This window comes from Neovison vison, chromosome 8 (assembly GCF_020171115.1).
Source record: "Neovison vison isolate M4711 chromosome 8, ASM_NN_V1, whole genome shotgun sequence".
NCBI lineage: Eukaryota > Metazoa > Chordata > Mammalia > Carnivora > Mustelidae > Neogale > Neogale vison.
In genome coordinates this window covers 121,499,909-121,523,483 of record NC_058098.1, presented here as the reverse complement: position 1 = coordinate 121,523,483, position 23,575 = coordinate 121,499,909, and the positions used below count along the sequence as shown (strand labels likewise).

Here is a 23,575-nt window from a genome sequence, read left to right as displayed (position 1 = left end):
GATCAGTCTCCTGGTTTGGGTGGAGACAACTCCTAGGGCTACCAGCCCCAGGGGTCAGATAATGTTATTTCTTTCCTCAAAACGTCTTTAGAGTTCCCTTCCCTCCCCACACCGGCTCTCCGGCCAAACCCCAACCTCACAGCCTGTTTGTTCCTCCGCGTCTCTACGCACACTGTTTCCTCAGCCTGCGAGGCCCTTCTTGTTTCCTTCCCCATCTAGACCCCCCTTCCCTCCGGGCCCGGTGAGGATGCCGCTCTCCTGTGGAGCATCTCCAGGTGCCTAGTCAGACAGCACTGCGGGTCCCGCGTGTGTCCATCTCCGCCCCGAGGCCCTCTGCGCTCAGCCTGGCGTTCGCTTCACGGCACAGCATCCCAGGTGAGAACTGCAAGGAGGGCCCGCCGTGCCCTTTTGGGCCTCTTACTCTGCAGACACGTCTGTCTCTCCCACGGGAGGGGCACCCGTGTCACCTGAGTCTGTCTCCTAGGGACAGATGGGAGGGCTCTGGCTCATCAGACCTTTAAAGATGGCGCTTGGGTGGGGACAGGGAGAGGAAGAGTTCTTACCTGATTTATTGACTGTCTACCGCAAAGGTGCTGAAAATTTTGCGCATGACTTCACTTCATCTTGACCAAACCCTTTGGTAGGACTTTTTTTTTTTTTTTCTTAAATTTCAGATGAAGAAACCAAAGCTCAGAGAAATTAAAGTTAATATGAGAGGGGCAAGTGGGAGCAGAGCCTATCCGAAACCTCTCTTCAGAGAATGTTTCAGTCGGGGACATTTTGGGGTTCAAAACCTAGGTTTCTTCACTCTACCATCTTTTCCCTAGTCCCCTTCTCTACCCACCTTGACATCGCACCTCTGTCCCCACTCAGCAGGTCTGAGGAGACGCGAACTCTGATTTCTTGGAACCCATGTCCTCAGAGGCCTCCTAAAGGAGGAATGGGTAGTGTCACGGTCACACGAGGGGAGCTGCACGTGTGGCAGCCCCCTGGGAGGGGGCAGGTGAGACTGCATCTTGGGTCCCCTCCAAGGCATCTCTGCATGCACAGGGTGACTGGGATCTTGTCCCTGGGGCTGACGTCCTTCATGGGGCCAGATCTAGCTTTGTGTCCTTTCCACTTGAAACCTGAGTCCCTTCCGTTACCTTTCCCATTCCTGCGGTGCCGGTCACCATGGAGCCTCTGTAGCCGTAGCTTTAGTGAAAGGGGTGGGTGGACAGCGGTCAGTTAGCTTGGGCCACTCCACTCCCAAAGCTGGAAAACCAAGGCCAAGGGTGGGGGGAGCCAGCTACCTTGGGCAGTGCCTCAGGGAAAGAGGACACAATCCTGGTCCCCAGAACCTACTAGATATTAGCCCTTTCGGTCAGGGGTGGGTTATTCCAATAGGGGACAGTCACACCTCCATGCCCAGAACAGAACAGGGCCAGGTGCAAATGGGGGCTCATTGGATTGTGTCTTGGACGTCGGGTGCTAAGTCCGATTGATGCTAAACCCCAAAGTTCTATCTGCATTGGGGCTAGAATTTCTGATCTTGATTTTTAGAGTTTGTACATAGATTTTTAAAGTTCCTACCAGGTCATGGGCCCCCGTGATCTCCCTGGGGAGGTGCTGCCCATGGTTCTCACATACAATATAAGACATGGTTGTTGGTCCATATGCAGCTGTGGCCGCCTCCCCTGGGGCAGGTGCCCAGGAACTCCTGCACACAAACCCTGAGGGCCTAAGGGGTCAGAAGTGTTGACACAGTCAGGAGCAGGCCCAAGAGGGGGTCTGCCTGCTGGGTTGCCCTGACAAGCTGTGACATGGATGAGGGTCTCTCTTCTGTACAGTGGGTGTCCCCAGGGCATGGAGTCACATCGGCTGTCTTGACCAGTGGCCATTCTGCCATCTGACCTGCTGAAGCGCTTGTGGCAAATGGGGAGGGGGCTGTCTTATTCAGAAGTCCCTTTCCAGTAGAGCTGGCCACTGAGATTTATGTCATCTGTACTCTCAGGCAGCTCCAAATCTTCTTTTTAGCCTCCTAAAGAGCAATCACTTTGGGGAAACTGAGGCAGCAATAACTACTTTGACAGTGAAAGGTGAGAAGCAAGGCTGAGATCTCATTAGAAAGTGAACCTGAACTGTAACCCATTGGTTCTCAGTCCTTTTTGAACACTGAAGTCACACAGGAGTTAAGAAAAAGAAACCGAAAAGATCCCCATGGCCTGCTTCCTAGAAGACCCTAATTCAGTAGGGGCCGGAGGTGGGGCCTTGCAATCTGTCATTTTTATCAGTTCCCTGGTGGTTCTTTTTTTTTTTTTTTTTTTTAAGATTTTTAAAATTTATTTATGTGACAGACAGAGATTACAAGCAGGCAGAGAGGCAGTCAGAGAGAGGGGAGGAAGCAGGCTCCCCGCTGAGCAGGACTCTGAGATCGCGACCTGAGCCAAAGGCAGCGGCTTAACCCACTGCGCCACCCAGGCGCCCCCCTGGTGGTTCTGATCTGCAGCGACAGTTGAGAACGATTCTCGAAAAGGGTTCTCAAGAAGGGCTGTGGCTAACCATCCCTTCTCTGCCTATAATTCGCATAGAAAATCGATGCTCTGGTTAGCTGTGGTAGCAGGAGCCACGGAGCCTACAGCTCTCACTGTCTACAAAGCCTGGACTCCAGTTTGTTTGCCTTAATTCAGCTGTGGGTGGCCTGTCCCCACCTGGAACATTCGTGCTGGGCTTTGCTGGAAGCAGCAGCCTTTCCAATCTCTTGAGTCTCTTTGCCGTCTCACTGGGGCTCGGGATGGGGTGTTAGGACCTGTGGAGTCATCTTCTGCCACCTTGCTCAGGAGAAACGCTGTGTCTCACCGACATTCCCCTGTGGCCAAATACTTATCCTAGTAGTCAGCACACAGGGAGTTGTGAGGAAAATTCTCTTTGGACAGAGAACCCGAGTGCTTGAGGATATAAGCAGAGAGACCAGGTGGAGGCTGGGTGGGAACCTCTGTTGGGGCCAGGATTGTTGCTAGGAGCCGCTCTGCCTTCTGGGGCCAGGGTGGGGACGGTGGCAGGCTGCCTTCCAGACGGAAGGCAGGTTTTCTGTTTCTGAGCTGGGATTTGGTGCTCAGCACAAGGAAGCTGGCACTTCGTCTTGCCCTGTCCCCAGGTGATATCTTGAGGGAGCTACGCCAGAGTAGAGGTTGGGAGATGTGGCCTTTATCCCTGATTTTGTCACCGATGGGCTCTGGCCATCCACCTCACTGTCAGGGTAAAAATCGGTCACCTTTGTCCTGGCAAAGACTCTAAAACTGTGTGAGGTCGCAGAGTCTGGGTGAGACTCTTGTCACATGGAAAGAGAAGTTAGGTCCTGAGCAAGGGCTGATGACTGAGCCTAGGGGTTTAAGGGAGACCAGGATGAGGCTTGACGTGGTCCCGCAGGTTGCCACAGGACAATGAAATGACTCTCTGACGGGGGTGGGGGGCAGTGCAGGCCAAGCACTATGTGCGGATAGAGCCTGGCACATCCTGAGAGGAAACTGGAGAGCTGGTTTCTGCGGAGACCCTGCCACCTACCTGAGTGAGAAGCAGAGTCACAAAGCTTGACATTCTTCAAGAGCTTCTGGGCCAGTGGGCAGAGAAAATGGGGTTTTGAAGAAAATAGAAACTCATGCGGAAAAGAAGGTGTCAGACTCCGCCTTGATAAATTCCACCTTCCCCAGAAACCCTAAGGTGTCCTTGTCAAAGCCACAAGTGAAGCCAGCTTCGTGGGTTCGGTGACGGTCTTCACAAACTGCTCTGCTGCAGTTTGGCACCTGGCTGGCGCAGGCTTGGCACCTGGAGGGCTTCAAGCGTCTCAGAGAGGCAGAATGTCAGAAAAGAGATGTCCTTTGGTCCAGCAGCAGATTTCCTCACTCCAAGAATACCTGGGCTCCTGATGGGCTTCCTGCAAAGCCATTTACTTGTACTGACATCCCTCTGCCGCTCCCCACCGTAGGACCGCGGATGATACGGGCTGCCGCCTTCTGGATCCCCAAGGACTGTGCTTACGGCCCAGGAAGTAGCTGCTGCCTCTGGACAACCTCTCAGGCTCCTTCCGCACCCAGGGCATGAGCACCCGTGATGCTGTCCCCCCAGGTAAGGGGCTGCCCTCATCCTGGGAGATGGAGCCAGGCAGGTGACAAGGCCTTTCTGCCCTGACCCAGATCTCTGCTGGCTGACGCTGGCGCTCCATGCTCAGCTTCTTGTCTGGGGGCTTCTGGGCCCAGGGAAAGGCTCAGAGTGTTCTAGAAACTCGGTGGAGGATTGCCTCCACTCTCTGTGCTGGTGGGCCGGCTGAGGAGCTGGCCTGTTTTGTATTCAGAGGACATAGGGCTGGGCCCTCAGGGACAGCTGGGTGTCTCCGTCTCCTCAGCATATCAGGCAGGAGAAAGAACAGTGTGGCTAGCTCAGGGTTAGGAGATGGAGTTCCAGGCCTGATGCTCTGCTCTGGGACCAACTGTGTGAACCTCAGTTTCCTCTGGCAAGTGAGGGGATCCACAGGCCCCGCCACAGATGGAGGGGGTGCTGGTGAGGTGGAGAGCTGCTTTTCCCTGGCGGGGCTGGAGCCGGGGCCCTGGGACCAGAGTAGATCCAGACACAGGTCATCACCTAGGGACAGAGCACCTGGGGCTTTGCCATATTAATGTGAAGACAGTTGCATAATTTAATGCCACATCAGGTTCCTGCCGGGCATTAGATTCTTACAGGGAAGTGGGAAGTACTGAAAGCTTAAGAAAAACCTAAAAGTCTAGAAATAGGATGAAGGTATGACCATATGAACCCCTAATCCTGTCCAACTCCTTTGTTTTACTGACCTGGGAACCGAGACTCAGAGAGGCTAACTTACTTCCTCAGGGTCACACAGCTGACAGAAACAGGAAGGGAACAGACTCCTATTTGCCTCCTGTCTGGGGACCTTCTACCCTGGGAGTGGGCGTGCTGGGTCGCACCTTGGAGGAGGCTTCTCCAGGTGGTGGGTCGGGGTCCTGTGCATAGTCCTGAGCTGTGCTTTGGATGGGGATAATACTAATACTAAAGTGCCCCCTGAGTGCAGGTCCTGCAAAGATGGATGGGATGAGGTCCCTGTGCCAGGATGGTTCAGGGCAAGGAGGGAAGAGGCCAGGAGAGGGGAGGGTAAGATGGGGTATGCTTGGGCTGCTGTGAGGGCACAGAGGAGAGGCAAGGCTTCTCAAAGCAGCAGATGCTTCGCTGAGGCTCCCCCTCCCACTTTCCCCAGCTCAGGGCCCTTCCCCCTGAGCCACCTTCCTCCTAAGCTCCCCACAATGTCACTGCTTGTTATTCATTGTCTCCTGCACTAACCTTCGGGTCTCATCAGGGGCTGGGAGGCTAAGTCCCTGACAGGCAGTCTTTGGTAAATATCCAGGGTAGGGATCAATCAAATTGATGTGCTGAGCCAGGGAGGTTTAGGACAAGGTGAAGGTTCAGTGCGGGACACACTGATGAGGGGCTGGAGGACTCCCAGGAGAGGGTTTTGGGCCAGTAATTGGATGCTCTGCTCTGCGTCCGCGGGGTGAGGTCAGGGCCAAAGCCACAGGTCAGGGGGTTACAGCATGAGGGTGACCATGAAAGGCATGGCAGTGAGAAGTGGCCCGTGAGATGAGCAGAGGACAGAAGCGGGGGGGGGAGGGGAGCCCATGAAGGAGGCTAAGAAGAGGTGGCCGAGTGGGGGTGGGGGCGCCTGGAGAAAAGGCGGATGGAGAAGGCAGGTGCGTGTGGGGAGAAGTGGGGACAGGCCAAGAGGGCTGAGAAGAGTGGGGTGGTGGGCCTTGGTGGGGACCATGGTGCCCTGGCTGGCTGGGCCGTGGGGTGGTGGGCCCCCCATCCATAAGCCGGGCTCTGGTTTGGGGGTGGGCTACAGAGACCCCAAGGGGAAGAGTGCTGGGGAAGCCTATTCCCCAGTCCTGGTCTCAGTGGGCTTCCGGTGCTTCTGTCCCCAGCCAAGGTTCTGGCCCCAGTGGCCGTGTACTGTGGGAGTGTCCCTCGGACCAGTACGGGGCCCCGCGCAGTCCCAGGAGGAAGAAGTGACTCCAGGCTGCAGACTTATGGAGAAGGTAAGGTGGGTGGGACTTGGCCTGCTGACTTGTTCACACCAAATGGCCTTCCAGTGCGCTCGGTGGCCTCCCTGGGGACTGGGGGCAGAGAATTGGGGTTCCGCCGGCAGCTGCCCAATCAGGGCCCGGACCAGAGAGCAGAGCTGGGGCTCCCTCCTGAGAGAGGATGTGAGTTGTTCAAGAAGCTTGGCTGTGCCGCCCAGCTAGGGCACATGCTATTTTTACTGCAGTCTGCTGCTGAAATCCCTTTCGGTTTTAGGTGGTTCCTTTCAGTTCTGTGCCTCAGGGGATGGAGGTGCACAGAGGGAGAGCCCCAGGAGCAAGGAATTGGGGATCCCAGCATAACCTTCGCTCTCATCAGATCCCAGGGAAAGCCCCCATGAAGATGCGGTCTGCTGTCCCTCGCTTGGGGTCTGGGCGGGCCTTCAGCAGCCAGGGCGGTGGTGGGGACAGGGACACCTGTAGTGGGACATCTGCTGGCGTGGTGAATTGCAGGCCAGTCATTCAGCTTCTTGGCCACTTTCTGCTCTGACTTCCAGCTACAGACCCTCTTCTCTGCAGAGCCCCGGTTCCTGTGTTCGCGAGGGAGAACATGATTGCTCTAGCTCCTTGCCCTCTTCTAGCTACTCCCCTTACAGGCCTGTGGCCAGCACCCAGGTCACCTTTTGCCAGGCCTGGTGCCGCCCAGGATCTGTGGCCTCCTTTGCGCGTCTCATGGCTTAGGTCAAGGCCCTCCAAAAACGCTGTGTGTGTGGCAGAGATTCTAAAAGCTGGTCTCTGTATTTGTTTTCCCTGGCCCTCCCACAGTCTAGGCTCCTTCAAGGACCAGTTCAAACACCACCACTTCATGAAGACCTTCCAGATCCTTCTCTTCCTCCTCTCTGTGCACAAAACATTTTGTTGGCATCTCTCTCAGGGCGTATCTCCCAATTGACCTTGTAACGAACCCATTGAAGGATGAATCTTTTCCTGTAGTAGATTGAAAGTCCTTCCTTGGTAAAGACTGTGTCTCACCCATCTCTGGGTCTCCACTGCCTGGACTATGCTGGGCATAGAGGAGAAGCTCTCTGAATGTTTATTGAATGGGCAATTGGATAAGCTGGTGTCTGCATGGAAGCATGATTGAGTCACCTCAACTTCTCTTTACAATCTGCTTTTGGTCTTGTCAGGTATATTGAATGGATTGGTTGGGACCCTGGAGGTGGCTGGATGGTGGTCCCTGGGCAGAAGACCTTCCCCGAGGATTTACGGCTCATGTCTGTGCTGTCATAGGGCTGCATATCGACTCCCATTTTCTTCCCTTGAGTAGCTCAGGACACACCTTGTTAAGGTCAGGCTTCCCAGAGACTGTTGAATGAATGGATTGACCCAAGATCGATGGTAACATCGAATGACCCGGATTCGTGGGGCAAGGCCCGACTGTTCTAAGGAAGCAGCACCGGAGAGTTCACTGGGGCCCGGTGCCACCGAGGGTGCTGGGTGCCTAGCCACTCTTACCTCTGTCTCCCTCAGCCTCCCTCCGGCCAACTCCGAGTGTCCTGCTGGAGAAGCCACTGCAGCTGTTGCCTGGACAAGGGGACCCCCACAGCCTCAAGCTGGATGCCCCCCTGAAGGGCTGGCAGTCCAGGAATGGCCACCCCCGGGGCCTTGCGGCCCTGTCTCTGGGGTCCAACCCCCTGGCGCCCTTCTCCTCTCTGGAGTCTGAGGCCAACAGTGTGGCTCGGGACACCACCCAGATCAAGGACAAGCTCAAGAAAAGAAGGCTCTCGGAGGGCTTGGCAGCATCCTCCCGAGGTGAGCCCTGGGCCCTGCCCACCCACCTCCCACACACCCTGAGGCCAGGGACCCCCACTACCCGGCTCTGAGGGTCAGGAGCTGCTCAGCATGCCCCCACCCAGGGCTCTGTCAGCCGCCTTCCTGGGAATGCCCCTCCAGCCTGGGCTCTGCAGTGGCCTTCCAGCTCACCTCCCCATTCCCACCCTGGCCTCCTTCTCCTCCTTCTAGTCTTCTCTCCAGGGGGATCCTTCTAAATCGCCATTCGGATCATAGCCTCCTTCCTGCTCCCACTAACAATGCTTAGAACCACCCCGATCTTTTGGGGTGTGCTTAGAGTAAGCGCCTGAACAGAGTCCCCAGTGTGTGAGGCCGGCTGCCTTCACCATGTGCCTGAGCCACACCCTCTCCCCTGCTTTCTGCTCCTCTCCCTCCAGCTCTGCTCACTCTCCCCTGCACTCTGCTCCCTCTCTCCCCTGCTCTCTGTGGTCAGACACACTGACCTTCTAGTGCTGGAGCAGGTGGGCTCTGTCTGGCCTCAGGCTCTGACAGGCTGTCCCCCCACCTCCCTCCTTCCCTCACGGGGCTACCACTCATCCTTCCTGCTTGGCTCAGAAGCCCTCCTCAGAGAGGCCTCTTGACTCCCCAGTCGGCATCCACCCCAGTGAAACTCTCTAATGGAACCCTCTAGTTTTCTCTCTTAGCTCTTTTCACGGTTTGCATTTGTGTGTTTGCTTGTGTGATTATTTGTCTTTCATGGGGATTTTGTACTTGGCAGAACCTCCACGAGGGCGGCTGTGGAGGCTTCAGTGTGAGGCAGAGTTGCCCGGCAAAGGAGATTCTCCAGAAATCCTTGTTAAACAGATGAGCCAAGAATTGAACAGTGGGCATTTTTTAAAAAAGAATTTATTTATTTATTTGACAGAGAGAGACAGCAAGAGAGGGAACACATGCACGGGGAGTAGGAGAGGGAGAAACAGGCTTCCTGCTAAGCAGAGAGCCGGAGGCGGGGCTTGATCCCAGGACAGAGCCGAAGGCAGATGCTTAACGACTGAGCCACCCAGGCGCCCCTAACAGCGGGCACTTTATATTTCTTTCTTATCTGAGTAGTGGATAAACCAGGAAAACAGGCCATGTTCCAATCTTAGCTCTGATACTGGCCAGCTCTGGGACTTTGGGCAAGTCAGTTACCCCCTCAACCTCAGTTTCCCCTCAGTGTAATGGGGATACTTACACTTCTGAGTATAAGTACCTGAGTATGATGAAAATATCATGCACAGAATTCTCAGCACCTGGCACTGTGGGTAGAACTTAATAAGTTTTCATTTCCTTTTCTCTCTCCTCTTCTCCTGGACCAGTCATGTAACTGGGTCCTTTCTGTAGCTCAGTGAATGTTTGCGTAACACCAGGAAGAAGAAGGCTCGAGGTCTTCGGAAGGGTGGGGACGTTGGGGACATGCTCTCCATTGAGTAAGATACTCCCCCTGCTGACGTCTCCCTGGGGCTGTGACCGTGCCCAGGATGACACGGGGAGCCCCTGTAAGGAGTCCCCTGTGGCTGGACAGTATGGAGGCAGCAGGTAGGGTGTCAGCATGCTGGAGAAGCTTGCTTAGAATTTCTAAGTGGTACAGCTTCTGGAGTTGCTAGACCAAAGGGAGTTCACGGACTCCCTCCCTGAGAGGTCCGAAGTCTTTCTCTAGACACGTCATCTCTTTGTACAAAGTTCTAGAGCAGGAGAAAAAGAATAGGAGTTGTTCTATGCAAGGTGCAGATGGGAAGTGATCTTGACTTACGGGGCAAGTGTGGCAAGACGGGGATCTCTGGTCCCCAGGGCAGGGCTGTGGCTGCCCTCTGCACCCTGAATGGAGGCTGTGTTGGCCTCTTGGTGCCACTACCCAGATGGGGCTCCAGGTGGGTACTGTCTCCACCTGGCTTGTGATCCCTCCTTTCCTCCCTCCCCTCAACACCCCGACAGGACTGACCAGAGGGCAAAGGGGAGCCCTCGCCAGGGGAGCAGAGAAGCTATTTGGGACTTGGTGGTTTTGATGCGACCACTTAGGTATAGCTGGAACAGAAAAGCCTTCGAGAATTAAAGTCTAAGTTTTTTTCACTGCCACCAATCATTGCAAAGATAATCCTGGGCTCGTTACTGTGGAGATGGCAGGGCTCATGGCACTATTCCAGAGGGCGTGGGCAGGGGGCACCGAATGCCTGTTGGGCACAGACGTTACTCATAAAAGAGCTCAAAGTGTTGTGGTCTGCTTTTAGACTAGGTCAGGATGTCCCCTGTGCCGAAAGAGCAGTACCCCTGTATCATTAGCTGGAAAGGAAGGGGGAACAGAAATAATTCATGGGCACCTGCCATGTGCCCAGTACTTTATTGGCATTTTACGTAAGTCACCAATCTTTGGAAAACCCCATGACATAAGTACATTCATTTTACAGAAGAGCAAGTGGGGATTCAAAGACTTGCTCAAGGTCCCACGGTCCTGACTCCTACTCTAGGGCTGGTGTCCTTCCTGCCCATCCTGCCTCTGACTTTTAAATAGATGACTTTGATTGGCCCTTTTTGACAAATTTTATAGGAATGGGAACAGGTCCTTGGCGCTGTCTGCTGCTCAGCCTAGTGGTGGCTTTGGGGCCGGGGGTTGGTGGTGGATCTCTTTCTGCTCTCGCAGTCCCGGCCTCCCCTGGAACCTGTGGCCCTGTTGCCAGTGTCTGAATTGCCCCCCTCCCCATGCTCCTGGGACTAACTTATTCCTCACCCCACCCCCCTGCACAGCCTCCCTGGATCCTCTGGGAGGCCCTAGAGGGGTTCCTCTGAGGAGCACCATCCCCCGGGCTACCTCTCAGAGGCTGCTGAGGGCGCCCAGGCCGATGCCTCCCATCCAGAGCATCCCCACCACCCCTGAGGCTGGCGGAGCCAAGGAAAAGGGCCTGGACCCACCTGGGAGCAGTCGGGGTCCCCAGGAGCTGAGACCTGGTGCCCAGGAGGTAAGGTGGTTTGTTCTGCATTGTGCCTCTCTGTCCTGTCTTTGTTTCTACTCTCTCTCCCTCTTTTTTTTTTTGGTTATTTATTAGAGAGAGAGAGAGAATGTGAGTGCATGAGCTGGGGGAGGGGCAGAGGAAGAGGGAGAAGCAGACTCCCCGCTGAGCAGGGAGCCCTACCCAGGGCTTGAACCCAGGACCCGGGGAGCATGACCTGAGCTGAAGGCAGGTGCTTAACCAATGGAGCCACCCAGGGGTCCCTCTTTGTTTCCATTCCTTCCTACCCTGGTTCCTGAGCCTGGAGCTTCTCCCAAGGTGTGTGAGCAGCCGCCCTCAGGGATAAGGGGGCCACAGTGGGGAGCATCTTTCCCACAGCACCCAAAACCTTGGCAGATGGCTTGGAAGCTCCAGCACACTGCCCCAGAGGGGCTGAGCACAGCTGTGTGACCACCAGTCCCACACTTGGGGGTTCCCTAGGCCTTCTCTGGTCTAAATGTTTCGGAACTCCTCATTTTTTCTGACCCTCGCCATTATAGGCAAGGGAGTGTGACAGAGGGGAAAGCTGACTGGGCTAAAACTCAGGAGGTCTGAGTTTGCACTCTGCCCCTCACTGGCTGTGTGACCTTGGGCCAGTCCCCCTCCTCTCAGGGCCTAGTTTGCACATCTATAAAAAGAAGGTATTAGACCAGATGTTTTTGAAGATCTGTTTCAGCTCTGATTTGTAGAAGTTTCTGAAATGAGAAGAATAGAAAAACAAATAATAATAACAAAAATGAATAGGGACGAACCTCCCCGCTCCCCTGCCCCGCCCACCTCAGGTCTTCATCTTGGAATAGGAAGGAAACAATGAGCTTTCATGGGCAGGGGGTGGGGGTGGGGTGGGTGTGGGGTCCCAGAGTGGTATGGCTGAAAAGAAAAACCAGAAGACACTTCCCAGCACTGCCTGCCACCCCAGTGGCTCCTGATAAAAGGGACCACCCTATGTGAGGAGCCAGGGACGTGAGCTTCCAGAACTTTCCCCCCAACCTCCGCTCCCAGGTGCAGATCTCCAGACAATACCTGCATTGCAATGATGAGAAGATGCACAAATCTCTGGGGGGCGTTGTGATCCCGCCCATCCCGAAGGCCGCGGTGTCCGCTGGGGCCTCCTCCTGTACTCCTGGCTCCCTGCCCAGCCGCTTGCCTCCAGGCCAGGGTCTCCTCACGGGCCTGAGGGCCCCCCGCGCACGGTAAGCAGCCCCCTCTCCGTCTAGCCCTCTGGGATCCGCTGAGCCTCCGCGCCAGGGCGGAGCTCTGGGGGGCTGGGTACGTGAAGAGCCTGGCTCACCCATGGGCCACAGGCCTGGGGACCGCACGGGGCTGATCCTTGAGCCCAGCGGGCTGGGTGTCTGGGCTCAGAAGATATAGTGTCTTGGCCTCCTGAGTCCACCAGTTTGTGGATGTCTGTGGTTGTCGCAGTGGTGAATAAAATAGGAGCTCTGTTGAGGCTAGCTCTTTGTTATTAAGTATTTTCTTAATTAATAGGTACTAAAAGTACGAGCATTACCAGGTACTGGTATGGAAGTGGGAGGGAGTGGTCCACAGAAGGTCTGGGCATAATAAAGGGTCTTCATACTCAAAGATGTTTGGGAACTGGGGTGGGTAGAGGGTTGCTGTGCTGTAATGAATCTTGATTTATGGCATGTAAGGAAGACAGATCTCTTCAGGTGGCCCAGAACACCCCCATGGTCAGTCCAAACTGATGCTGGAGTAATGTGTGTGTGTGTGTGTGTGTGTGTGTAAGAGACAGAGAGAGAGACAGAGACAGAGACAGACAGACAGAGGGAAGATGAGAGAGGCCTCACTTCTCCAATCCCTTTGGGGCCTGCTGGACTGAATGCTCCCTTTTCTCTCAGGCTTCCTCACCTCTCCATCTCCCATGCTGCCTTCCCTCCTATGCATACACACGTCTACCTCCTTCTCAGCCCTGCAGGGTGTGGGCCTTGGCCTGGATCTGAGAGGCCGCTCCACTGACCTCTGCTTCCTCATGTTGGGCCCTTCCTCCCCTCAGAGGTGGTCCTGGTGGCTGGGGGGATTCTCCGGCCCCAGACCAGCGACCTTCACTCCACCCTCGTTGCTCTTGACTTAACATCCTGTGAGGTGTTGACCTCCTTGTCACCTTCTCCTTCCTTCCCTCCTGAATTGAAACCTGCTTCTTGACCTTCGGTGGCAGAACCTTCTAGACAGTGCCCCCTGCACCCTTCTTCGTCCATCTCTTAGATGTGGCCGTTCCTGTGGCTCGGTCCCAGCCTTTTGTGCCCGCGCTGTGTTCTCCCTGGGGGAGTCCTGTCTGTGGGGCAGCTTCTGACGATGGGTGTCTTCCTCATCCCCTCATCCCCTGCTCTGGCCCGAGGTCTCCCTAGGGTCAGGCTCCATGTGTCCATCCCACTGGTGGATCTCTTCAGGGTCCTCATGGCAGATGCGGATCCGGGGTCAGAAGGAGGCAGTGACTCTGTGCCACCATTGCGGCCACACCTATGGGCCACCTCACGTTTCCCCAAACCGCCTCTCTCCCACAATCTCCCGACGTCCCCCAGGGTGTGGGCATTCTCTTCCATCTTCCAATCTCAGCATCATCTTCGACTCTTGCTCCCGTGGCCCCGTGGCCCAGCAGACTGCTACATCCCGTCAGGTTTTCTGTAAGCAAGATAAAATACGAGGGCTGCCACCCCTCTCTTGCCCCTACCTTCTCCGTTTCCACTCACGGGCTCCTCTTGAGCACCCCGACAGCTCCTAGCCCGGCACCTTGTCGTGTGGGCTCTGCGTTCTCATTTTCCCTCCTCCTGCACCGCCCTGGGTACCTTTCCTCCACGTGATCCACATTTTCTGACACCCTGTGCCAGCAGCTTAAAGACGAGTCTTGCTGGTCTGACATTCAGGGCCCATCCCTAGCCCGCCACCCCGCACACCTCCTGTGCTGCCCCCGGGAGCCGTCCCACCTCCAGAACCTCCCTGCCCCATCTGCGCAGCTCCAACACCAGCCTTCACCCGGGGCCCCCCATTCAGCTCCTACTGTTCCTCAATCCCCAGTTGTACACCAGTCCCTGCCGTCAGGTCTTCCCTGCCCTCCCTGGGGAGGCGATTCTGGAAGAGCCTCCTTTGCACTGTCTACACAGCATCTAACCCACGGACCACCTGACCACATCTGTTCTTCGACTGGGAGCCCTGTGGGGCAGAGCCCATGCCTCAAAATCTCTGCGGCTCCCACAGTGCCAAGCTTGTACCTGGTGTGGTTTAGTCACACAATAAATGCCTCCCCGTTTGTTGCCTTGTTGTGACACGAGTCCTCTCCATTAAGTCGGGGAGGCTAGCACAGAGCTGGGGAGGAGCCTCCGGCAGCATTTCTTTCGTCCCTTCACTATTCACCCGTCCGTCCACGCGTCCATTTACTTACTTAAGAGCTATCAAGCACCTGCTACGTGCCAGTTTCCTTAGAAACAAAGCCAAACAAGACAGTCTCTGTGTCCTAGGAGCTCATGAGAGAGATTTATTAGTGAACCGTTGGACTGAAGTCCAGTGAGGTAAGTGCTAAGATAGGAGGCTGCCAGTCATTCTGGGGAGCCTGCCGGGAAACGATCTCAATCAGGCTGGGAAGCCTTCTTGGAGGAGGTGAGACCGGAACCAAGTTTTGAAGGCTGAGGGAGAGTCTGGGAAATGAGGAGGGAGAGACAGGAGGCATTCCTGGAGCTATAAGGGGTGTGCACTGGTGTTGGTGCGAGACAGGTGGGCGAGGTTAGTAGGACTGCATGGTCCCGTGGGCCAAACCAAGAACCGTGAGCTTTATCCTGGAGTAGCCAGGTGCCACTGAAGGCCTTTGGCGTGGAAGTGCCATCAGATCTGCATTAGAAAGGCCACTTCGGTGACCAGAGAGGGCTGTGCATGCTGGGGCAGAGACTCCTGCTGGAATGGCGGGAAGAAGCCATGGACCCCTGAGGGGGGCAGAGACAGTGACGTGCGGCGTGTGTGTGGACCCAGCCTGGTCTGGTCTGGTCTCCTGTCAGCCTGCCCATGACTTTGCGGATGGAGCCGCATCTCTTGCAGCTTTGAGCTCCGAGCCAAGAGCCTCCTTACAGAGCCGCCCACAGACCCTCTGTGATTCCCCCCATCTCGCCTGTTGTCCCATCCAGGAACCCCCTGCTCCTCACTGAAGTGGCTCCTACTTGCCGTCTCTCATGGTTCTTTTCTCTCCTCCATTCTTTTAAGATTGGCTCGGGAGAGTGGGCCTCGGGAGAAGACCCCTGAATCTCTGGGTATGTACTCCCCACAAGCACCCCCACTTGCTTTCTCCAACTCCCTGCTTCCTGGACTGGGTAGGGGATCAGAACTGGGATTGGAGTCCGCCTGAGCAGCCTCGGACCTGAGCCCCTCATTTCACGGATGGGGAAGCCGAGGCCACGGGCCCTGCCACCTCGGAGGGCAGCAGCCCCTGCTCTGGGCCAGGCGTGCGGAGGTGTCCTGGCACACGGAGCCTCCCGGTAACCCAGCTGTGAGAGGGGCCTGTGTGACCCGTGAACGGCTGCGTGGGGACAGCAGGCTGGGTCTTGTCCCTGGTCCTGGAGTCCGGAGGGCAGCCCGTCATACACGCACGCGGGTCCACATGGCCACGGAGACCAAGCTTCTGTCACTTTGTGCAGCTGCCCTGTGCTGTTTTAAGCAGGTAGAGGAGAATGTTCCTCACTAGACTGAGTGCGACAGTGAACCACATCCCACGAACCCCTTAGGCAGCGGTGCTGGAAGGCTTCCGTGTCATGAGAATGGGGCCGACTGGGATGTTAGGGAGGCGGGAGGGCATTGGAGGCCGAGGCACAGAGAAGCTTCAGAACAGGAAGCAGGAGGCTCTCCAGCCTGATGACCTAACTGTGGGGAGGAGGGAAGCTGAGCCCTGGGTCAGGTGAGGGGATCTGGATGGAGCACCCCGAGGCTGGGGAGGAGGATACCTCAGCGGCCGTGCAGACTGGCAGGAGGGGGCCCACGCCCAGTCCAGCTTTCCAGCAGGTCCCTCTGGCTTAGCAAGTGCGCCAGTTGGCGAGGGGGAGGCGGTGGCCCAGGAAGCCCCAGGCTCAGCACTTGAGCTGAGCTAGAGAGGCAGGCCTGGCATGGAAACCTCGGGGGCGGCCGCTTCCCCTGCTGCTCTCTGGCTGGGCTGCAGTGGGGTGACCTCGGGCCGTCTGGTGTGACCCATGCTGACAACCACAGTGTCCCTAACGGCTACCCCTGAGTGTGCCAGGAGACCCCAGTTTGTAACTGTTCCCTTGTTTGCATCTCATCATGCTGCTTGAGAACCGGGTCCCTGGGGGGTTGGGGGCAGGGGCCAGGCTGCTCGGACAAGGCATTCCAGGATGTCTCATGGAGTTGGGGGTGAGGAGAGGGAATGCACAATAGTGAAGTCCTTAAAGGACTCTCTGATCTTCCAGCCATTAGCTGGGGATAACATGGCCCAGTTCGTGTAACACGCCTACCACACAGAAGGAGCTCACGTGGTGTTGTCTGAAGCTGGGGGCTTCCTCGTGGCATTCCTGCAGTCCTTGTCCTCATTAGCTGGCACCTGAGCACCTGTGTCCTCTGTCCTGCCCCCTTATTTTTGAGCAAACGAAGCCTTTACCCCTCCTCTATCTTGGTCCTCCATCCTTCTCCAGCAATCAAAGCAGAGGGATCCTTGGCAGACGGCATGGGCTGGGCAGAGGTCAGGGTAACTTGGGAGCCCTCCCGGAGGTCCCAGATTCAAGGTGTCCCTTCCAACCTCAGGCAGCCCCAGAGGGTGACCCCCATTCCAGCGGACCCCTTATTTGCAGGTTCACCCAAGAGCAGTGCACTCCAAACACTATGAACAGGAGAACCCAGATAACGTTTTTTTCACTGAAAGAAAGCTGATCTACCCCTTTCCTGCCTCCATAATAAGACAAGTTGCTTTTGAAGTCTATTGATTAGGAAAATCTAGAGTGACTAAGAGATACTATTGATTTGATGTCACTTGGAAATGAATACTGTACAGTCACAAGAGCGTGTGAAGGTTGCTGAGTCTTCTCTATCTGTAAAACGAGGGGATGGGACCAACATTGATTAGTTCTCTGGTCCTTCCACACTGTGTGATGATGGGGCTTGGTTTATTTTCTCTCTTCCTGAGGTGCACGCCTCTCAGGTAAGACAGACTGACATCCTCAGGAGCTATCTTAAACTTCTAGGTAACAGACCACCCCGTTTCTTGCCCAGCCTCCTCCCTTCCCTATCTTACAATAAGGTGTGCAGTAATTATTGAATGAATGGGTATATGGGTATATGGGTGGATGGACGGATGCACATATGAGAGGAGGAGAATGCTGGTCCTTGGGCAGCCCGCTCTATGCGCACCAGTGCTGTTCTGTAGACTTCTGCCACCAAGCAAGCACTGGGCAGAACAGCAGAGGGTGGCAGGCTTAGTAGTAAAATGTTTCACCAGCCGCAGGGTCGCAGAGCCCCAGGGGCAGCCCGGAAGGGTGAGAGCGGCTTCAGAGTGCTGGGTGTCCTCAGCTCCATTCTTGTTCTTGACTCCTCAGAGCCAAGACCTTCAGCCCTGCCTGTCAGAGACAGGTCTGCCGCCCCTGTGAAGCACCCCCTGCCTTCGTCTCAGTCCGCTCCTACACTGACAGCCTTCTCCTTCGGCCAGGCCAAAGAAGCCCGCCCCTCGCTCCAAGACGAGGACCAGAAGGAGAACAGTACCAAGGTACCTGGAAAATGAGGGGAGGAGAAAGTGGCGGTCAGAGTGGACCGCTGGCTGAGCACAACCCTGTTTGAGGAAATTTATAAATGTGGGGCCAGTTTGAGGAAGGCAAGAAAGAGCCCCGAGTCAGCTCCCCAGGTGCTTAAGACTGGAACCTGAAGATGGTTTGGGGGTGAGGACCGAGGAAAGGAAGAGAAACAAGAGAGAGGAAAAGAAGGATGGGGGTGGGGGCGAGGGGAAGGGGAGGATAGCGGGGAGCTGAGGGAGGAAGGGAGGGCACAAGGAGGTCACCTGAGGTGCGGAAGGAAGCAGGATGTGGAGAGTGGAGAGGAGCTTAGGTGAACCAAGCCCAGTAATTTGAACCAGCACCCAAGATAGAAACTGAGAGGCAGCTGACTCGGGCAGATCAGCCAAAGGCTCTGCTTGCCAGGCTGGCAGACACCTTGCGCTTCTAAGGTGACCTTGGTCCAGATGATTCTCTTCCCTGGTCTGGATGTGTTTACTAACGCTTGAAGAGTCACTGCTGTGGGAGCTCCGGGCTCAGTCTCTGAAGCGGAGATGGAAGCGTACAGGAAACATGCCTGGAAGGGCTGCTGGGTGTCTGCGCTGTGTTAGGGTCCAGAGACGGTGACGATGAGGTCCGGGCATCCCAGCCCTCCCTCTCCAGCCAGGGCGTCAGAGCCTGGAATGAAGGAAGAACAGTTCAGGGCTGGGAGACGACCCCACTTCCCAGCCCCCCTTGGCCACTCACCCCATGGCCAGACTGAGGACCTTGTGATAACTTCTCCTGAACTGGCATCTCGCTTTGAAGCACCCCCTTCGCTCACCCCCCCATGTCCTGTTCTTCTAGCTTCGTCCAGCCACACCCCGGCCCCAGCATTTCTAACCGTTCTTGCATCAGCAATATCCTCCCCGGAATCAGACCATTCCCATCAGCGACTAAGCTCTCTGTGAGTTCTTTTGTCTAAAAAAATAAAACGACTGCTTTGTCTCCACGCATTCTGTCCTGAGTCCACTGCAGTCGGGTTTGGGTCCCACTGCCCTCATGGAAACTGCCCATGTCAAGGCCACCGATGACCTCCAGCTTCCCACGAGCAGCGCAGCTCAGCCCTCTTCTAACCGCCACCCCCGTCAGCAGCTTTGCTGTTTCATTCTTCTTGAAGTCCCCACCTTGGGAGGGAGTCGAGGGGATGGCTTCCTTCCTAGTTTTTCACCCCTATCGGATTTTGTTCCTTCTCAGTCCTCTTAGCTGACTTCTCATCTTCTTGCCCTCTACATGCTAGAGGCCCCAGAGCTAGGACCTCTGGCCTCTGACCTATTTATCTGACCCCCTGTGACCTGTTCTGGTCCATGGCATTGAGTGCCACCTGTATTCCGAGGACTCCCAAATGTCCCTCTCTGGCCCTGACCTTCCCCTGAGCTCCGGGAGCAGTCAAATTTTGTAACTAAGTAGGTATTAACTGATACTCTGCATTTCCATTTAGGTATCTAGTTATATTTTAAGCTTAGCTCATCCAAAACTCAGCTGTTGAAACTTTACCCCCAAAAGCTCTTTCCCCAGTAAATAGCAAGAAAAGGCCACTCCAGCCTTCCAGCTACTCTGACCAAAAATCTTGGGCCCGCCCTTGGCTCCTCTTTCTCTGTTGCCCCACGCCTCATATATCAGCAGAAGCGGTGGGCTCTGCTTCTGGGACCTGTCCGCAACCAGGCCTTTCTGTCATCCTCATTCTCGCGATGCTAGTGCAAGCCCCACCACATGGAGACTCTTGGCTCTGTTCTGCAACTTTTTGTGAGTCTTAAATTATCCCCAAATATAAAGTTATTAAACAACAACACTTGGAGGGACCCCTTGTCTCCCAGTGAAGTCCAATCAGGTCACTCCTGTGTTCAGAACCTCAGTGGTTTTCTGTGTCCTTTAGAGGACATGTCTGACCCCTCCCCATGGGCCACGGGGCCCCATGCACTATGGCTCTGCCCACCCCTGCCACCTCTGACCCCGTGTCCTCCCATCCTCTGACTTGGGGTGCTCCAGCCAGTGTCCTCACCACCCCCAACCGTACCCAGCACCCTCCAGCCTCAGGACCTTTGCATTCTCTTTCCTCTGCTCAGCACCCATCTCCCCTAGAAATCTGCATGGCCTCTGCTCCCTTATTCCATCCATGTCTCTGCTTCAATTTCCCCTCCTTTAGGAGTCCCTCTGGGCCTTCCTACCTAAAATGGAAGCCCTGGTCACCCTCTGTCCCTCCTTTCCTTCTGGTACATATGGCCTGACATTAGAAATTGCTCTGTTTGCTGTCTCCCTGCTCCGTGGCAGCCGTCTGGGAGCAAGTTCTTGGTCGTTTTGTTCCCTCCCAGAAGAGCGATGGCACGTAGGAGCCACTCACACTCCTGACAGAATAAATGCAGGTACAGAAGACACTGGTGAGTCCTCAAGGTAACAGAGTTTGCCTTGACCTTCTGCCAGATCCAGGTGACCATCTCCAAGTCTGCCCAGGAGAAGATGCGGCTGAGGCAGATGAAGGAGATGGAGGTGCTCCAGAGGGCAAAGGAGCTGGAGAGGGAGAGGGAGCTTGCTTCCCAGAGCCTGGCCTCCCGCAGAGTCCTGATGAAGGAAGGTACCTGGGCGCCTGGGGGCAGGATCCCCTCAGGCTGGGGAGATGTCTTGACCAACCCCTAGATGAGAGAGGGTTTAGCCATAGCTCCTGATGCTCCCCATCTGGACACTGGACTGGGAGCCACTAATGGGTCCACATCCAGAGGAGGACTGGGGCCAAGGACAGGCAGGACCAGTGCCATTCTAGGACTTCCTCTGTCTCCACAGGCCTCCTTCCCCTCCGGGGCAGTGGGACCATGTCTGTGCCCACAGGGCTGAGCAGCCCACGCAGAAACATGGGTGGTATCCTGAGGAAGCGGGCCAACCGGGCCTCGCTGCCCAGCATCCCTGTCAGCAAGCGAGAGCCCAGCTTTGCCCGCCATGCTTCAGGTAGGGCCCGGCCGACTGGCTGGGGGACATGTGTCCGTCTTGCTGTGCAGCCTTGGGATGCTTTGGGGTATGGAAAGGTGACCTGGGCCACTCTACTTTTTCCCATTACCTGTGTTAGAGTAGAGGGCAGCCTGAGGTGTGATCACCCTGCCAGAGAACGAGGGATAGTGTGGGAGTCAAAAGTATCAATGGGCCAGACTAGGGGTCTGGGGAATTGCAAATGGAGTTACTGGTAGAAGGGCAGGTGTGCCCAGCCCGGGACATGTCCTAGAGGCCTCACCAGTGCACCAGGACCAGAGATGATGGGGAGAAGCATTCCCGAAAGTGGCTGGAAACATCGGGAAGAGGAAGAGAGGGGTCCGGGAAGATCTTGGGTTCCTGCAGTTTGCCTCGTGAAATGCCAGGGTTGGATAGGGCTGATCCCCACCGGGGATCCTGATCCAAAAGTTCTGTGGGATGGTGCCAAGGCACAAAGAGTCTCTGACCCCATTACACCAGAGAAGCTTCAATTTTGCCTCATTTTTTAATATATTGGGCACCCACCTGACCTTTCAGTTGTGAAAGATTTTGCTACTAAAGAACATTTGAAAACAACCAGTCTGGTTCAGAGTTTCTTTAAGCGTGGGCTGTGGTGGGACTATAGTGAGAGAACAGAGCATCATTTTAGTGCCAGAAATAATACTGACTCATCCTTCTTTTCCGTTCCTTTCTGTCCCTTTGATTCTGTCAAGTAGAAAGTCTGAATTCAGTGTCAGTCGTGAGCAGCCCTCTCAGGCTTGGAAATCTGCTTTTTAAACAAAGAGATTTTCCTTCCAGCTTGAGTCATCCGAAGCTGGTTACAATTTGATCACTGGAGTTTATAATGTCCTTTTACTTTTATTGCAAATATCCTGTCCTCTGACAAATAATATTTGTTTGCCAATCATGGTAGTGACATAGATATCCCTTTACGATAAACTTATTTAAGACTTTGAAAAGTGGATTGGCTTGAAGAAAAATGCCATTAAATAAAATTACAGGTAATTAACAGACATGGCAAGAGGTCGTGAAAGTGGTGATTGAATGGGGGGGTACTCAGGAGATGATGGTCTGTATCATCTACCCCACTTATTTTAGAGTCAACAGAACTGAAAAGTCACCTGAATTTACTTAAGGTGATGTTGGCCCATGGGGCCCCAGATCATGGCTAATGACTCTTGTCCAATGGCAAAGCTGAGAAGAGAATCCGGGAATGAGGTCTTTTGGTCTTGGCTTTAAGTAAAGGATTGCCCTGCCTAGGACCTGCTGTGTGGGCTGCCTGGACCTTCATGCTGGTGGAGAAGAGAAGTAGCCAGGAAGCAAGGTGTGGCAGGGATAGCTCTGGGTTCAGAGGAGACCTCGTTGTCACGGCTCTGGGGATGGAGATGCTGAGGGGCTGTGGGTGGGGACCCCCTGCCCTGCTGTGCCTTGGAGGCCTCGATGATGTGTTTTGGGCACTGGAGCAGATAGACGTCTAAACTGCCTTCCTGTTCCACTAGGATTTTATGATTCTAGCACCTGTCCCCATAGAAGCGGAGCCTAGAAAGCATGACCTGAGTTTTAAACAGCATCCCTGCTTGTTGGCAGTCCCTGCCACATCTCGACCACACTGCACCCCCCTTAGCTGCATTGTCTCTTTCGAGCTTTCACTGTCCCCTCTTCTTCCTTTGGGCCACTTCCCCGCCTTGACCGTGGGTGACTTCACAAAGGATAGAAAGTGGGGAGGAAGGAGGAGAAGCCGGTAACACAGGCTCCTGGGTGGGGATGAGGTTAGGACACCACCAATGTGAAGAGGGGTTCCCTCCTTGCAGACTGACAAGCGTCACCCAACCACAGATAGGGCACGGTGGGCTTTGTCACGCCGCATCAAGCAGCGTATCACAGGCGGGCTTGTTTAGAACCATCAGGATGGGGACGCCTGGGTGGCTCAGGTGGTTAGGCGACTGCCTTCGGCTCAGGTCATGATCCCAGCGTCCTGGGATCGAGTCCCACATTGGGCTCCTTGTGGAGAGCCTGCTTCTCCCTCTGCCTCTGCTGCCACTCTGCCTGCCTGTGCACTCTCAGTCTCTTTCTCTCTCTCTGGCAAATAAATAAATACAATTCTGGCAAATAAATAAATAAAATCTTTAGAACCATCAGGATGGCAGGGCTGGGGTGGGAAAGACCAAAAAGAGCTAGAACTTTCGAAGGTGTCTGCATCTTTGCAGCAGGGGACGCACAGACCCTGCCCTTTCAGCCCTGGCCAGTCCCTTTGCTGAGCACACCTCGTGTCAGGCCAGGCCTGAGTCTTCCTGCTGAAACATGCCGTGTTCCTTTTCTTTTCTGCGAGGGCAGCCAACTCATTACCTGCGGTGCTTACCTTGGGGTCTCCCGAGTGGGAAGAAGAGGAGGAAGAGTTGGATCCTAGAACCTTTAAGGAGTTGAGGCCTTTCTCGAACCCTGAGCTGGGGCTGATGGATGCTCTCCAGTGCTTGGAGAGCAGCGACTGGTGAGGGGACCCCTTCTCCTGACCCCAGCTGCCTGCCTCCCCTGTGGCAGGGGAGGGGTGGCAGGGGCACCCCTGGTCTGCACAGGGAGTGGGGCTCCTCCCTCCGCAGCTGCCAGTGATGGGCCTGGAACTCGCTTCTCAGGCAGACGAAGGAGAAGGGCCTGCTGAGTGTCCAGCGTCTGGCGGTCTGTCATTCAGATGTCCTTGCTGGGAGGCTACACGACGTGTCCTTGGCTGTGACTGGAGAGGTGAGGCCACCTAGACAGCCTGTGTCCTGTGTGCTGTCCCCACCCTGCAGGGCAGGCAGTTCCCCCTTCCCAGGTGCCACAGCTCAGTGTGGTTCACAAGGCAGTCACGGAGGGGCCATGGCTCCCTGGAGCGTGGTATCCCCTGCTTATATCTTAGCCCTTAGCCACGGACGTGGGAGGTAGCAGCCCATGTCTCAGACTGGAAACCTGGGGCTTGGGGTTTCCTTGTTTCTAATCTCTGAGCACTGAAACAGCCAGAGTC

The 23,575-nt window shown here is 55.4% G+C and overlaps 1 protein-coding gene across 1 annotated transcript in view; it reads left to right on the top strand.

The window, feature by feature from the left end:
* Positions 1-5,722: 5,722 nt before the first annotated feature.
* The window catches only part of TOGARAM2 (TOG array regulator of axonemal microtubules 2), a 39,213-nt gene continuing 21,360 nt past the window's right edge, over positions 5,723-23,575 (top strand). Inside the window, exons 1-11 of the mRNA XM_044262246.1 lie at positions 5,723-5,735; positions 5,967-6,080; positions 7,593-7,874; positions 10,635-10,846; positions 11,879-12,069; positions 15,083-15,129; positions 17,413-17,579; positions 20,041-20,191; positions 20,398-20,559; positions 22,912-23,065; positions 23,208-23,313. Coding sequence (XP_044118181.1) covers positions 5,723-5,735; positions 5,967-6,080; positions 7,593-7,874; positions 10,635-10,846; positions 11,879-12,069; positions 15,083-15,129; positions 17,413-17,579; positions 20,041-20,191; positions 20,398-20,559; positions 22,912-23,065; positions 23,208-23,313 — 1,599 coding nt within the window. The remainder of the gene's footprint in view (positions 5,736-5,966; positions 6,081-7,592; positions 7,875-10,634; positions 10,847-11,878; positions 12,070-15,082; positions 15,130-17,412; positions 17,580-20,040; positions 20,192-20,397; positions 20,560-22,911; positions 23,066-23,207; positions 23,314-23,575) is intronic.